The sequence below is a fragment of the Hyla sarda genome, chromosome 5 (assembly GCF_029499605.1).
Source record: "Hyla sarda isolate aHylSar1 chromosome 5, aHylSar1.hap1, whole genome shotgun sequence".
Classification (NCBI taxonomy): domain Eukaryota; kingdom Metazoa; phylum Chordata; class Amphibia; order Anura; family Hylidae; genus Hyla; species Hyla sarda.
Window position 1 is genome coordinate 11,101,977 of NC_079193.1, and position 16,713 is coordinate 11,118,689.

At 45.5% G+C, this 16,713-nt stretch overlaps 2 protein-coding genes across 2 annotated transcripts in view; both read left to right on the top strand.

Moving 5' to 3' along the window:
• Positions 1–6,861, top strand: part of NKTR (natural killer cell triggering receptor) — a gene marked incomplete at its 5' end in the record, with an annotated part of 47,551 nt that extends 40,690 nt beyond the window's left edge. Inside the window, 4 exon segments of the mRNA XM_056518850.1 lie at positions 592–687; positions 852–914; positions 4,956–5,048; positions 5,135–6,861. Coding sequence (XP_056374825.1) covers positions 592–687; positions 852–914; positions 4,956–5,048; positions 5,135–5,207 — 325 coding nt within the window.
• A 7,789-nt stretch (positions 6,862–14,650) lies between these two features.
• Positions 14,651–16,713, top strand: part of ZBTB47 (zinc finger and BTB domain containing 47) — a 78,652-nt gene continuing 76,589 nt past the window's right edge. Inside the window, exon 1 of the mRNA XM_056518851.1 lies at positions 14,651–15,000. Coding sequence (XP_056374826.1) covers positions 14,998–15,000 — 3 coding nt within the window. The 5' untranslated portion in view covers positions 14,651–14,997. The remainder of the gene's footprint in view (positions 15,001–16,713) is intronic.

Here is a 16,713-nt window from a genome sequence, read left to right on the forward strand (position 1 = left end):
GTCCTCTACAAATGCAAGTGGCTTCTCACAGCAGACCTGTTCTTGGTCTACAGCAGAACTTTCACCACTTCACACATCCTAATACATGATACCACTATCCTGTGTCATTTAATTTCCCCTCTTGGCCACCCTCTGCCCCTTTATCACCCTTGTGTCACTTAATTCCCCCCTTTGATCATCCTGTGCCATTTCATTTCCCCCTTGATGCCCCGCTGTGCCACATTATTCCCCTTTTGGTCACCTGCAGTGCTACTTCACTCTCCCCTTGATTAACCCCTATGCCACTTCACACCCCCTTGATCACCCCCTGTGCCCTTTCATTACCCCATCCACCCCACCCCCTATCCATGCCACTTCTTTCCTCTCCCTTCATCTTCCCCCTGTGCCACTTCATTCCACCCTTGATGCCTTGCTGCTCCACTCCATACCCCCATGACCCCCCCCATAGCTACTGAACTTCATAGCTACCCCCTTATCACCGCATCTTCTGCCTGCTTCTCTCTCCTCTCATTTTATTGATCAGTCTGGGTCCTAACACTCAGTCTCCTGACCGATCAAAACTTTTGACTGAATCAATTTTGCTTATCTTAGATCAAGAAGTTATGCCAGAAGTCGTAGCAGGAGGCGCCACAGTAACTACAGATCGCGGACACGGAGCAGATCCTATGCCAGTTCTAGAAGTTATAGGTAAAGACACTGGAAATCTAGAACAATTGGTTTTGGTTAAAGGGGGATAAGATGTCTGATCGCGGGGGTCCGGCCGCTGGGGACCCCTGCGATCTCCCTGCTACACCCGGCATTTAGGCACACATGTGCAATAATGTGACTAATATATATATTTATCACAACAGAACCTACAGCCGGAGCCGCTCCAGAAGTGTCTCTTATGATCGTCACCGCAGTAGAAGATCCAGGTATGAGAGTTCTGGGTGTAGATGACCGAAATGTAACAAGAGGTTATAAGAATACAGTGTGCACTCTAGTTAGAATGTCATGAGTAAGTTTAAAATTATGATTAGTGCAATACATGAATTATAGTATAATACTGCTCCTATATACAAGAATATAACTACTATAATACTGCCCCTATATACAAGAATATATCTACTATAATACTGCTCCTATATACAAGAATATAACTACTATAATACTGCCTCTTATATACAAGAATATAACTACTATAATACTGCCTCCTATATACAAGAATATATCTACTATAATACTGCTCCTATATACAAGAATATAACTACTATAATACTGTCTCATATATACAAGAATATAACTACTATAATACTGCTCCTATATACAAGAATATAACTACTATAATACTTCTCCTATATACAAGAATATGTCTACTATAATACTGTCTCCTATATACAAGAATATAACTACTATAATACTGCTCCTATATACAAGAATATAACTACTATAATACTACTCCTATGTACAGGAATATAACTACTATAATACTGCTCCTATATACAAGAATATAACTACTATAATACTGCTCCTATATACAAGAATATAACTACTATAATACTGCCCCTATATACAAGAATATATCTACTATAATACTGCTCCTATATACAAGAATATAACTACTATAATACTGCTCCTATATACAAGAATATAACTACTATAATACTGCTCCTATATACAAGAATATAACTACTATAATAGAGCCTCCTATATACAAGAATATAACTACTATAATACTGCCCCTATATACAAGAATATAACTACTATAATACTGCTCCTATATACAAGAATATAACTACTATAATACTGCCCCCTATATACAAGAATATAACTACTATAATACTGCTCCTATATACAAGAATATAACTACTATAATACTGCCTCCTATATACAAGAATATAACTACTATAATACTTCTCCTATATACAAGAATATAACTACTATAATACTGCCCCCTATATACAAGAATATAACTTCTATAATACTGCTCCTATATACAAGAATATAACTACTATAATACTGCTCCTATATACAAGAATATATCTACTATAATACTGCTCCTATATACAAGAATATAACTACTATAATACTGCCCCTATATACAAGAATATAACTACTATAATACTGCCCCTATATACAAGAATATAACTACTATAATACTACTCCTATATACAAGAATATAACTACTATAATACTGCCCCTATATACAAGAATATAACTACTATAATACTGCTTCTATATACAAGAATATAACTACTATAATACTGCTCCTATATACAAGAATATAATTACTATAATACTGCTCCTATATACACGCATATAACTTCTATAATACTGCTCCTATATACAAGAATATAACTACTATAATACTGCCCCTATATACAAGTATATAACTACTATAATACTGTTCCTATATACAAGAATATAACTACTATAATACTGCTCCTATATACAAGACTATAACTACTATAATACTGCCTCCTATATACAAGAATATAACTACTATAATACTGCTCCTATATACAAGAATATAACTACTATAATGCTGCTCCTATATACAAGAATATAACTACTATAATGCTGCTCCTATATACAAGAATATAACTACTATAATACTGCTCCTATATACAAGAATATAACTACTATAATACTGCTCCTATATACAAGAATATAACTACTATAATACTGCTCCTATATACAAGAATATAACTACTATAATGCTGCTTCTATATACAAGAATATAACTACTATAATGCTGCTCCTATATACAAGAATATAACTACTATAATACTGCTCCTATATACAAGAATATAACTACTATAATACTGCCCCTATATACAAGAATATAACTACTATAATACTGCTCCTATATACAAGAATATAACTACTATAATACTGCTCCTATATACAAGAATATAACTAATATAATACTGCTCCTATATACAAGAATATAACTTCTATAATACTGCTCCTATATACAAGAATATAATTACTATAATACTGCTCCTATATACAAGAATATAACTACTATAATACTGCTCCTATATACAAGAATATAACTACTATAATACTGCCCCTATATACAAGAATATATCTACTATAATACTGCTCCTATATACAAGAATATAATTACTATAATACTGCTCCTATATACACGAATATAACTTCTATAATACTGCTCCTATATACAAGAATATAACTACTATAATACTGCCCCTATATACAAGTATATAACTACTATAATACTGTTCCTATATACAAGAATATAACTACTATAATACTGCTCCTATATACAAGACTATAACTACTATAATACTGCCTCCTATATACAAGAATATAACTACTATAATACTGCTCCTATATACAAGAATATAACTACTATAATGCTGCTCCTATATACAAGAATATAACTACTATAATACTGCTCCTATATACAAGAATATAACTACTATAATACTGCCTCCTATATACAAGAATATAACTACTATAATACTGCTCCTATATACAAGAATATAACTACTATAATGCTGCTCCTATATACAAGAATATAACTACTATAATGCTGCTTCTATATACAAGAATATAACTACTATAATGCTGCTCCTATATACAAGAATATAACTACTATAATACTGCTCCTATATACAAGAATATAACTACTATAATACTGCTCCTATATACAAGAATATAACTACTATAATACTGCTCCTATATACAAGAATATAACTACTATAATACTGCTCCTATATACAAGAATATAACTACTATAATACTGCCCCTATATACAAGAATATAACTACTATAATACTGCTCCTATATACAAGAATATAACTACTATAATACTGCTCCTATATACAAGAATATAACTACTATAATACTGCTCCTATATACAAGAATATAACTACTATAATACTGCTCCTATATACAAGAATATAATTACTATAATACTGCTCCTATATACAAGAATATAACTACTATAATACTGCCCCTATATACAAGAATATATCTACTATAATACTGCCTCCTATATACAAGAATATATCTACTATAATACTGCCTCCTATATACAAGAATATATCTACTATAATACTGCCCCTATATACAAGAATAATACTACTATAATACTGCTCCTATATACAAGAATATAACTATTATAATACTGCTCCTATATACAAGAATATAACTACTATAATACTGCTCTTATATATACAAGAATATAACTACTATAATACTGCTCCTATATACAAGAATATAACTACTATAATACTGCTCCTATATACAAGAATATAACTACTATAATACTGCCCCTATATACAAGAATATAACTACTATAATACTGCCTCCTATATACAAGAATATAACTACTATAATACTGCTCCTATATACAAGAATATAACCACTATAATACTGCTCTTATATATACAAGAATATAACTACTATAATACTGCTCCTATATACAAGAATATAACTACTATAATACTGGCTCCTATATACAAGAATATAACTACTATAATACTGCTCCTATATACAAGAATATAACTACTATAATACTGCCTCCTATATACAAGAATATAACTACTATAATACTGCCTCCTATATACAAGAATATAACTACTATAATACTGCTCCTATATACAAGAATATAACTACTATAATACTGCACCTATATACAAGAATATAACTACTATAATACTGCTCCTATGTACAGGAATATAACTACTATAATACTGCTCCTATATACAAGAATATAACTACTATAATAGTGCCCCTATATACAAGAATATAACTACTATAATACTGCTCCTATATACAAGAATATAACTACTATAACACTGCTCCTATATACAAGAATATAACTACTATATTACTGTTCCTATATACAAGAATATATCTACTATAATACTGCCTCCTATATACAAGAATGTAACTACTATAATACTGCCTACAAACCTTATCCCCCTTTTCATCCCCCCCAGGAGCCGATCTTACACTTACGACAGCTATGACAGTCGGAGCCGTAGTCGTAGTCCGTCCTACTACAGATCGCGCAGTTACAAGCGCAGGTCCAGGTATCTTCTCTAATATGTCGCAGTTATTACAGTCGGGGACACATTTTTTTTCTTTCTTATAACAGTCTGCATCTTATTTTACACAGGAGTCGGAGGTCGTCGTACAGCGGCAGCGAGCGCAGTTACAGTCATCGCCGGCGTCACAATGGGAGGAGTTAAGGGATTTTTTTTTTTTTTCGTGTATAACCATCACAGCACCTAAGAGCCTCTACCGAACCCTTCTACTACTTATCGCTCAGCATCCATACTGTGAAAATGGCGGCCAGATCGCGTCTCTTCAGTTCCGTGTACGGGGAGGTATCGGTGGAGACGTTGTAGCGGTGGCAGCAATAATTTAGTATCCCATTTGGTGTAGACACGTCGCCAGTATTGTTTACCTCAGTGTTTTCCATACAGAGTGTCTCCTGCGGTTGCAAAACTGCAACTCCCAGCAAGCCCGGACAGCCTTTGGCTGTCCGGGCATGCTGGGAGTTGTAGTTTTGAAACAGCTGGAGACACTCTGTTTGGGAAAACACTGGTTTACCTAATTACTCATACTGCCTTAGGCCAGTGTTTCCCAACCAGGGTGCCTCCAGCTGCTGCAAAACTACAACTCCCAGCATGCCCAGACATTGAATGTCTGGGCATGCTGGGAGTTGTAGTTTTGCAACCACTGAAGGCATACTGGTCTCATTTTTTAGGTAGAAAAAAAACCATAAATTTTTCAGGCAAAAATAAAAGGTCTAAAACTTTTTTTTTTCTGCTCCTTTTTGTGTGTTTTTTTTTTTTCAGTAATTTTTTTACATTTATTTTTTCATATATATTTTTAGGCTTTTTTTCTATGGCGGCAGCAAAAGCTCCAAAAAACGTTGTGAAGCTTTTGCTGCTCTCAGAGAAAAAAAGCCTAAAAATGTATATAAAAAAATAAATAAAGTAAAAATTATAAAATAAGACTTAAAAAAATAAAAAAAAATGTATGTATTATTTTGTTTTTCTTTGGTGGCAGCAAAAGCTCCATAAATTTTTAAGAAAAAAAGCTTAAAAACACTCAATAACAAAAAAAAAGCAGGAAAAATAGGTATTTCTTATGCTTATTTTACATTTTAAGTTTTTATAGCTTTTGCTGCTGTTGAAGAAAAAAGCCTAAAAAATATATTAAAAAATTAAACTTTTATTTCTTTTTTTCCTGTAAAATGCATATTTTTCTACCTGAAAAACTTTTTTTGTTTTTTTTTTGGGGGGGACGACGACGACGACATTTAGATACTTGCCAAAATGCAGTATTCCTTGTCAATAAAAAAAGGGAAGGGTATGTAGGGCCGATTCCCTATACTGAATTTCCAGGTGGAGATTCTGTGTACAGGAGGCGTCGCCGAAGTCAATCGGCATTATGACTGTGCAGACGGGCGCCGACGCCAATTTACCGCGATACAGTCTGCAAGAATATTCATGTTCGGATTCTGGATTTTCATTTGCGAAAAATCACTCTCTTCAGTTCGTCAGGGCACTTTGTGCCCCAACCTGTGGCTCTACAGCTGCTGCAAAACTACGACCCCCTGCGTGCCCTGACACAGCTGAGGCATTCTGGGAGTTGTAGTTTTACAGCAGCTTTTAGCCACAGCTTAGGGAACACTGGTCATACTGGAGTTACGCCTACCAAGACAAGCCGCGGCATAATGTTGGCATGACATGGCGCTAAACTTAGTCTGTTACATTTGATCCCCCTCTCTTGTTCTCTGTTATCAGCCACCTCAGCTTAAAGGGGTACTCTGATGGAAAACTTTTTTATTTTATTTTTTAAATCAACTGGTGCCAGAAAGTTAAACAGATTTGTAAATTACTTCTATTAAAAAAATCTTAATCCTTCCAGTACTTATTAGCTGCTGAATACTACAGAGGAAATTCTTTTCTTTTTGGAACACAGAGCTCCCTGCTGACATCACGAGCACAGTGCTCTCTGCTGACATCTCTGTCCATTTTAGGAACTGTACAGAGCAGCATATGTTTGCTATGGGGATTTTCTCCTACTCTGGACAGTTCCTAAAATGGACAGAGATGTCAGCAGAGAGCACTGTGGTCATGATGTCAGCAGAGAGCTCTGTGTTCCAAAAAGAAATGAATTTCCTCTGTAGTATTCAGCAGCTAATAAGTACTGGAAGGATTAAGATTTTTAAATAGAAGTAATTTACAAATCTGTTTAACTTTCTGGCACAAGTTGATTTAAAAAAAAAAGTTTTCCACCGGAGTACCCCTTTAACAGTCTTATATGCATTGCTTACTGCACAGATGCATACATGATAGGCTTAAAGGGGTACTCCGGTGGAAAACTTTTTTTTAATCAACTGGTGCCAGAAAGTTAAACAGATTTGTAAATTACTTGTATTAAAAAATCTTAATCCTTCCAGTACTTATTAGCTGCAGAATACTACAGAGGAAATTCTTTTCTTTTTGGAACACAGCTCTCTGCTGACATCACAAGCACAGTGCTCTCTGCTGACATCTCTGTCCATTTTAGGAATTGTCCAGAACAGCATATGTTTGCTATGGGGATTTTCTCCTACTCTGGACAGTTCCTTAAAATGGACAGAGATGTCAGCAGTTGATTAAAATAAAAAAAAGGTTTTCCACCGGAGTACCCGTTTAATAGTCCTTAAAACGGGAAGGTTTTGCTGCGTTAGGAAAACATGGCTGCTTTTCTTGCAGAAACAGCACCACTCCTGTCCTCAGGTTGTGTTTGGTATTACAACTACTGCAATAGAACTTATCTGCAATACCACTTGCAAACTGAGAACTAGAATGGCGCTGTTTCTGCAAGAACAAGTGCGGTACAGGTGCCAAAAACGTGGAGTATTTAACATTGTGTTCCTTTTTTCGGTCACCTGTTGTTTTGCCCTTCTATGCGTTTGTACATACAAAGATGGTTTACTGGTACTGTTAATGTGCGCACGTTGCATTACGCCAAGCGTCGGGGTCTTTTCACTTGGCGGAATTTCCTGCCTCAAATGAAAGCCCATAGATTTCTATGGGATTCCGCACTCCCATATAACCTTCTGAAATTCCGCTTGCGGAATTTCAGAAGGTTAAACGGGAGTGCGGAATCCCATAGAAATCTATGGAATTTCATTTCAGCCGGAATTCCGTAAGCGGAAATTCCGCCGTGAGAATAGACCCCCAGGTCCCAGCGGGTTTCCCTGCGCCACCATCTCCTGGATCCGCCTATGTAAGTGGCGAAGAACTTTAACGGTCACGTATATCCGCGGTTGGCCACTTTACCTGGATACATTTCTTTAGGGATTTGGGGGTGGGTGGGGGATGGGGAGGTAAAAATCAAACCTGTACTATTGTTTTTGTAAATATGTTTTCAGCTTTTTATTCATTTAATGATTTGAAAAAAATTAATTCCTTGTAATTAAAATGGTTGTAAAGAAGGCGATGACTGGTCTTTTTTTTTTAGACGTAATGGCGGCGACTCATGCGGGGATGGATAAGGTAAGTGACGCTGAGCTGGTGCTGAAGAGTGTTGGACAGTCTGAAAAGATGGAGTCGCAGTGTAAGGGTTACGTTCGGACGAGCGGATTTTCCGCGCATATTTCGTTTCGGATCCGCTGCTGAAGGACCTCTGTATGCTGCCTTTACATGTGCCTTCTCGGAGCGGCAATACGCTGCTGCGAGCAGACACACTGCGATGTGCGAGTCGCCGCGCGCATGCGCACTATACTCTCACATCGCGGCAGCTCTCGGCCTAGCTCATTGAGCAGAGTGAGCGGCCGCGATGTGTGCGAGTACACCCCGCCTGCGCGTATTGCCGCTCCGAGCAGGCACATGTAAAGGTACCATACAGAGGTCCTTCAGCGGCGGATCCGCAGCGTAAAATCTGCTGTAAGGGTACGTTCACACGCGCAGATTTTTTTTGCGGGTTTTCCGCTTCGTATTTGAAAGTGGGCGGGCTCTTCTCGGCTGTCCGCAGCAGATTTTCCGCGGCGGAATGTACACTGCGGAAAATCCGCCGCAAGCCCTATTGAAGTCAGTAGGGGCTGTGACGGATTTTCCGCAGCGTAAAATTCCGCCGCGGAAAATCTACTGCGGACAGCCGAGAAGAGCCCGCCCACTTTCAAATACGCAGCGGAAAACCCGCTAAAAAATCAGCGCGTGTGGACGTACCCTAAATCCGCTTGTCTGAACGTACCCTAAAGCATGAGGGATGGACAGAGCACCAGGGAGGGTGGAGTTCAGACTGCCTCACACTCCAACCAGCAGCGCAGCTAAGCTAAAGTCCCTGATTGCGGCTATGCTTACACTTTGTATTACTGCGTTGCGGAACTGCTGCATCGGAGCGGTGCTTGGCAGGTTCCAGCTGCTATCAGCAGCCAGGGACTCACTGGTAATGGCGGACATCAGCAATTGCACTGATGTTCACCATTCACCCCTCCGATGCAGTGATCAATACAGATCACGGGACGTGCAGCAATAAGGGCATTATGTTGTATGATCAGATCACCCGCAGCGGTGCCACTGGGATCAGATCATCCAAGATGGCGGCAGGAGGTTCCCTCACCTGCCTCCGCCGCTTTCCCAGGGTCTTCTCCTCTGGTCTGACATTGAGCAGACCAGAAAAGAAGATCACCGATAATACTGAACAGTGCTATGCCCTATGCATAGCACTGATCAGTATCTGCAATCTAATGATTTCTTATAACTAGTCCCCTGTGGGACAGAAAAAGTGGTAAAAAAACAAACAAAAAAAAGTCACAAAAAAAAATTCTTTGAAAAGGCCCCTCCCCTGATAAAAATGAAAATTGACCCTTTTTTCCATTTTACCCCCAAAAAGCATAAAAATGTATAAATATGTTTTGAATCGCCGCGTCCATAAATGTCCAAACTATCAAAATATATTGGTAATGATCGCGTACAGTGAACAGCGTTAACGTGTACAATATTGCTGCTTTTTGTTCACATCACATTCCCTAAAAAAAATGAAGAAATATTGATTAAAAAGTCACATATACACAAAAAAATAATACCGGTCATGGCGCAAAAATGACCCTCATACAGCCTCGTATATGGAAAAATGGAAAAGTTAGAAGTGGTCATAATAGGACGATTTTAAACCTACTTATTTTGTAAAAAAAAAATAAAAAAAAGTGAGATTTTTTCAAAGCAATACAGTAATGTAAAAGTAACCATGGGGATCATTTTAATCGTATTGACCCACAGGATAAAGAAAATGTGTCATTTGTACCGTAAAGTGTACAGCGTGAAAACAAAACCCTCCAAAATTTGCACAATTGCGATTTTCATTCAAATTTCCTCACACAAATAATAATTTTTGGGGTCTGCCAAACATTTTATGGTAAAATGAGAGATGTCATTACAAAGTACAATTGGTCGTGCAAAAAACAAGCCCTCATATGGGAAATATAAAAGATTTATGGATTTTAGAAGGCGAGGAGGAAGAAAAGGAAAACACAAAATTTAAAATTGGCCTGGTCCTTAAGGGGTTAAATGTACAAATTGTTGAAAAAAAAAATGTGCTATAAAAAATTTACTATAATTTAAGGCAGTCACCCTAAATCAAAGGTGAAATTTAAGCCACCTTGGAACTGGCGTAGATGTTGCTGCTCAATACACTGATGTCTAACCTACAAGAAGATTCCCCATAGAAAACCTCTCCTGCTCTGGACAGTTCCTGACATGGACATAGGTGTCAGCAGAGAGCACTGTGGTCAGACAGGAAAGAACTACACAACTTCCTGTGGAACATACAGCAGCTGATAAGTACTGGAAGGATTAAGATTTTTATATAGAAGTAATTTACAAATCTGTTTAATTTTTTGGCACCAGCTGATTTTCAAAAATGTTTTCCACCGGAGTACTGCGAATAGCTGAGAAAGGGTTAAAGTTTTTCTCTAGGCTCCTCCCCCTCGGTTGCTTCATTCTCTCACTTAGCAAATAATCTCCATAGTCAGTGAATTTCCTTGTAAACGTCAGCAAAACGTAACAAACAACTGCAGTGTAAAGCATGGTGCCCGAATGATGACACACGGTCTGAATACCAGAGTAGACGATGCATCATCTGGTGATCATCTGAAGAGAAGGGACCTTGTTGACCAGAAATATGTCAGTATTTCCAGGATCCATAACTTCTATCTTCTATTAGTAGCCATTTTATGAGGGGGGGGGGGGGGAGCAGGACTCACAGGCTTTCTATGTGACTGGGAGGAGAAGCAGGACTCACAGGCTTTGTGTGGGGGTGGGGGAAGCTGGACTCACAGGCTTTCTATAGGAGTGGCAGGGTGGTGCAGGACTCACAGGCTTTCTATATGAGTGGCAGGGTGGTGCAGGACTCTCAGGCTTTCTATATGAGTGGCAGGGTGGTGCAGGACTCTCAGGCTTTCTATATGAGTGGCAGGGTGGTGCAGGACTCACAGGCTTTCTATTTGAGTGGCAGGGTGGTGCAGGACTCTCAGGCTTTCTATATGAGTGGCAGGGTGGTGCAGGACTCACAGGCTTTCTATATGAGTGGCAGGGTGGTGCAGGACTCTCAGGCTTTCTATATGAGTGGCAGGGTGGTGCAGGACTCACAGGCTTTCTATATGAGTGGCAGGGTGGTGCAGGACTCTCAGACTTTCTCTAAAGGTTGGAGGGAAAGCAGGACCCAGGCTTCCTCTGTGAGTGGGAGGGGTCAATAAGACTCACAAGCTTTTTCTGAGTTGCAGGAAAAAGCAGGACTCACAGGCTTTATGTGTGGGTGAGGGAAGCTGGACTCTCAGGCTTTATGTAGGTGGGGCGGAGTAAGACTCAGGCTTTATATATGAGTAGGTGGGAGAAGCAGGACTCACAGGCTTTATGTATGAGTGGGAGGTCACCCCCTGTCACCTTTGTAAGTGTTGTCCCTGTCTATCACTGCCCCCTCCCTTTTTTCACCTCTAGTCACTGTTGCCCCTCTCTTTTACTGTTGTCCCCCCTCTGTCACTGGTGCCCCCTACTTTTTCTTCCTGTCACTGTTGCCCCTCTCTGTCACCTCCTGTCACTGTTGCCCCCCCTGTCACCTCCTGTCACTGTTGCCCCCCCCTCTGTCACCTCCTGTCACTGTTGCCCCCCCCTGTCACCTCCTGTCACTGTTGCCCCCTCTCAGTCACTGTTGCCCCCTCTGTCACCTCCTGTCACTGTTGCCCACCCTCTGTTACTGTTGCCCCCCCTCTGTCACCTCCTGTCACGGTCCCCCCCCCTGTGTCACCACCTGTCACTGTTGCCCCCTCTGTCACCTCCTGTCACTGTTGCCCCCTCTCTGTCACCTCCTGTCACTGTTGCCCCCTCTGTCACCTCCTGTCACTGTTGCCTCCCTCTCTGTCACCACCTGCCACTGTTGCCCCCCCCGTCACATCCTGTCACTGTTGCCCCCCCCCCCCGTCACCTCCTGTCACTGTTGGCCCCTCTGTCACCTCCTGTCACTGTTGCCCCCCCTCTCTGTCACCTCCTGTCACTGTTGCCCCCCCTCTCTGTCACCTCCTGTCACTGTTGCCCCCCTCTCTATCACCTCCTGTCACTGTTGCCCCCCTCTCTGTCACCTCCTGTCACTGTTGCCCCCCCCTCTGTCACCTCCTGTCACTGTTGCCCCCCCTTCTGTCACCTCCTGTCACTGTTGCCCCCCCGTCACCTCCTGTAACTGTAGCCCTCTCCTGTCACTATTGCCCCCTCTGTCACCTCCTGTCACTGTTGCCCCCTTCTCTGTTACTGTTGCCCCCCTCTGTAACCTCCTTTCACTGTTGCCCCCCTCTGTAACCTCCTGTCACCGTTGCCCCCCCCCCCTGTCGCCTCCTGTCACGGTCCCCCCCCTGTGTCACCACCTGTCACTGTTGCCCCCCTCTGTCACCTCCTGTCACTGTTGCCCCCTCTCTGTCACCTCCTGTCACTGTTGCCCCCTCTCTGTCACCTCCTGTCACTGTTGCCCCCTCTCTGTCACCTCCTGTCACTGTTGCCCCCCTCTCTGTCACCTCCTGTCACTGTTGCCCCCCCCTCTGTCACCTCCTGTCACTGTTGCCCCCCCCCTCTGTCACCTCCTGTCACTGTTGCCCCCCCCCCTCTGTCACCTCCTGTCACTGTTGCCCCCCCCGTCACCACCTGTAACTGTAGCCCTCTCCTGTCACTATTGCCCCCTCTGTCACCTCCTGTCACTGTTGCCCCCTTCTCTGTTACTGTTGCCCCCCTCTGTAACCTCCTTTCACTGTTGCCCCCCTCTGTAACCTCCTGTCACTGTTGCCCCCCTCTCCGTCACCTCCTGTCACTGTTGCCCCCTTCTGTCACCTCCTGTCACTGTAGCCCCCTCTGTTACCTCCTGTCACTGTTGCCCCCTCTGTCACCTCCTGTCACTGTTGCCCCCCTTCTCTGTCACTGTTGCACCTCTCTTTCACCTGCTGTCACTGTTTCCCCCCCCCCTCTGTCACCTCCTGTCACCGTTGCCCCCCCCCCTGTCACCTCCTGTCACGGTCCCCCCCCTGTGTCACCACCTGTCACTGTTGCCCCCCCTCTGTCACCTCCTGTCACTGTTGCCCCCTCTCTGTCACCTCGTCACTGTTGCCCCCTCTCTGTCACCTCCTGTCACTGTTGCCCCCACTCTGTCACCTCCTGTCACTGTTGCCCCCCCCCCTCTGTCACCTCCTGTCACTGTTGCCCCTCTTTGTCACCTCCTGTCACTGTTGCCCCCCCTCTGTCACCTCCTGTCACTGTTGCCCCCCTCTGTCACCACCTGTCACTGTTGCCCCCTCTCTGTCACCTCGTCACTGTTGCCCCCTCTCTGTCACCTCCTGTCACTGTTGCCCCCACTCTGTCACCTCCTGTCACTGTTGCCCCCCCCCCTCTGTCACCTCCTGTCACTGTTGCCCCTCTTTGTCACCTCCTGTCACTGTTGCCCCCCCTCTCTGTCACCTCCTGTCACTGTTGCCCCCTCCTCTGTCACCTCCTGTCACTGTTGCCCCCCCTCCTCTGTCACCTCGTCACTGTTGCCCCCCTCTGTCACTGTTGCCCCCTCCTCTGTCACCTCCTGTCACTGTTGCCCCCTCTCTGTCACCTCCTGTCACTGTTGCCCCCCTCTGTCACCTCCTGTCACTGTTGCCCCCCCTCCTCTGTCACCTCCTGTCACTGTTGCCCCCCTCTGTCACTGTTGCCCCCTCCTCTGTCACCTCCTGTCACTGTTGCCCCCTCCTCTGTCACTGTTGCCCCCTCCTCTGTCACCTCCTGTCACTGTTGCCCCCTCCTCTGTCACCTCCTGTCACTGTTGTCCCCTCCTCTGTCACCTCCTGTCACTGTTGCCCCCCGTCACCTCCTGTCACTGTTGCCCCTCCTCTCTGTCACCTCCTGTCACTGTTGCCCCCTCCTCTGTCACCTCCTGTCACTGTTGCCCCCTCCTCTGTCACCTCCTGTCACTGTTGCCCCCTCCTCTGTCACCTCCTGTCACTGTTGCCCCTCCTCTCTGTCACCTCCTGTCACTGTTGCCCCCCTCTCTGTCACCTCCTGTCACTGTTGCCCCCTCCTCTGTCACCTCCTGTCACTGTTGCCCCCCTCCTCTGTCACCTCCTGTCACTGTTGCCCCCTCCTCTGTCACCTCCTGTCACTGTTGCCCCCTCCTCTGTCACCTCCTGTCACTGTTGCCCCTCCTCTGACCATTGTTGCCCCCCGTCTCCCGCCCCTCCCCCTCACATTGTCTCTTTAAAGCACAGGGGAGGGGTTGGGGTGTCCGGGGCTCCTGGTCACGTGAGTGGCGCCGGCCAATGGCGTGTGCTCCCCGGGCAGCTCCCCCACAGCAGAGCCGGGAATGTAACATGGCGCAGGCGGAGGATGCAGAGCGGCGGCGGCGGAGCATGTAGGACAATAAGAGGCCGGAGCAGCAGAGCAGGGGGGCGGAAGACGGAGCCCCCCGAGCGGGCAGCCAGGAGACACATTCCCCCCGTCTGTGCGGCCACAACACTGCAAAATGGTAGGTGAGCCGGGCAGCCTGTGTGTGATGTGCGGCCTGCACCGGGGACAGGAGACGGGACTGACCGGGGGGAGGCTCCGGTGTCGGCTCCAAATGTCATCCGCTCCGGGGGGCGGGGCCAGGTCTGCAGGGAACCGGGAGATCAGCGGGATACGGAGGAGGTCAGAGCCCGGGGAGCAAAGGGGAGGGCACGGACTATACGGGGTGCAGGGGAGGGCACGGACTATACGGGGTGCACGGACTATACGGGGTGCAGGGGAGGGCACGGACTATACGGGGTGCAGGGGGGTGCACGGACTATACGGGGTGCACGGGCTATACGGGGTGCAGGGGAGGGCACGGACTATACGGGGTGCAGGGGCTATACGGGGTGCAGGGGAGTGCACGGAATATACGGGGTGCAGGGGAGGGCACGGGCTATACGGGGTGCAGGGGAGTGCACGGACTATACGGGGTGCAGGGGAGTGCACGGACTGTACGGGGTGCAGGGGAGGGCACGGACTATACGGGGTGCAGGGGAGGGCACGGACTATACGGGGTGCAGGGGAGGGCACGGACTATACGGGGTGCAGGGGAGGGCACGGACTATACGGGGTGCAGGGGAGGGCACGGACTATACGGGGTGCAGGGGAGGGCACGGACTATACGGGGTGCAGGGGAGTGTACGGACTATACGGGGTGCAGGGGAGGGCACGGACTATACGGGGTGCAGGGGAGGGCACGGACTATACGGGGTGCAGGGGAGTGCACGGGCTATACGGGGTGCAGGGGAGGGCACGGACTATACGGGGTGCAGGGGAGTGCACGGGCTATACGGGGTGCAGGGGAGGGCACGGACTATACGGGGTGCAGGGGAGTGCACGGACTATACGGGGTGCAGGGGAGGGCACGGACTATACGGGGTGCAGGGGAGGGCACGGACTATACGGGGTGCAGGGGAGGGCACGGACTATACGGGGTGCAGGGGAGTGCACGGACTATACGGGGTGCAGGGGAGGGCACGGACTATACGGGGTGCAGGGGAGGGCACGGACTATACGGGGTGCAGGGGAGGGCACGGACTATACGGGGTGCAGGGGAGGGCACGGACTATACGGGGTGCAGGGGAGGGCACGGACTATACGGGGTGCAGGGGAGGGCACGGACTATACGGGGTGCAGGGGAGGGCACGGACTATACGGGGTGCAGGGGAGTGCACGGACTATACAGGGTGCACGGACTATACGGGGTGCAGGGGAGGACACGGACTATACGGGGTGCAGGGGAGGGCACGGACTATACGGGGTGCAGGGGAGGGCACGGACTATACGGGGTGCAGGGGAGGGCACGGACTATACGGGGTGCAGGGGAGGGCACGGACTATACGGGGTGCAGGGGAGGGCACGGACTATACGGGGTGCAGGGGAGGGCACGGACTATACGGGGTGCAGGGGAGGGCACGGACTATACGGGGTGCAGGGGAGGGCACGGACTATACGGGGTGCAGGGGAGGGCACGGACTATACGGGGTGCAGGGGAGTGCACGGACTATACGGGGTGCAGGGGAGGGCACGGACTATACGGGGTGCAGGGGAGTGCACGGACTATACGGGGTGCAGGGGAGGGCACGGACTATACGGGGTGCAGGGGAGGGCACGGACTATACGGGGTGCAGGGGAGGGCACGGACTATACGGGGTGCAGGGGAGTGCACGGACTATACGGGGTGCAGGGG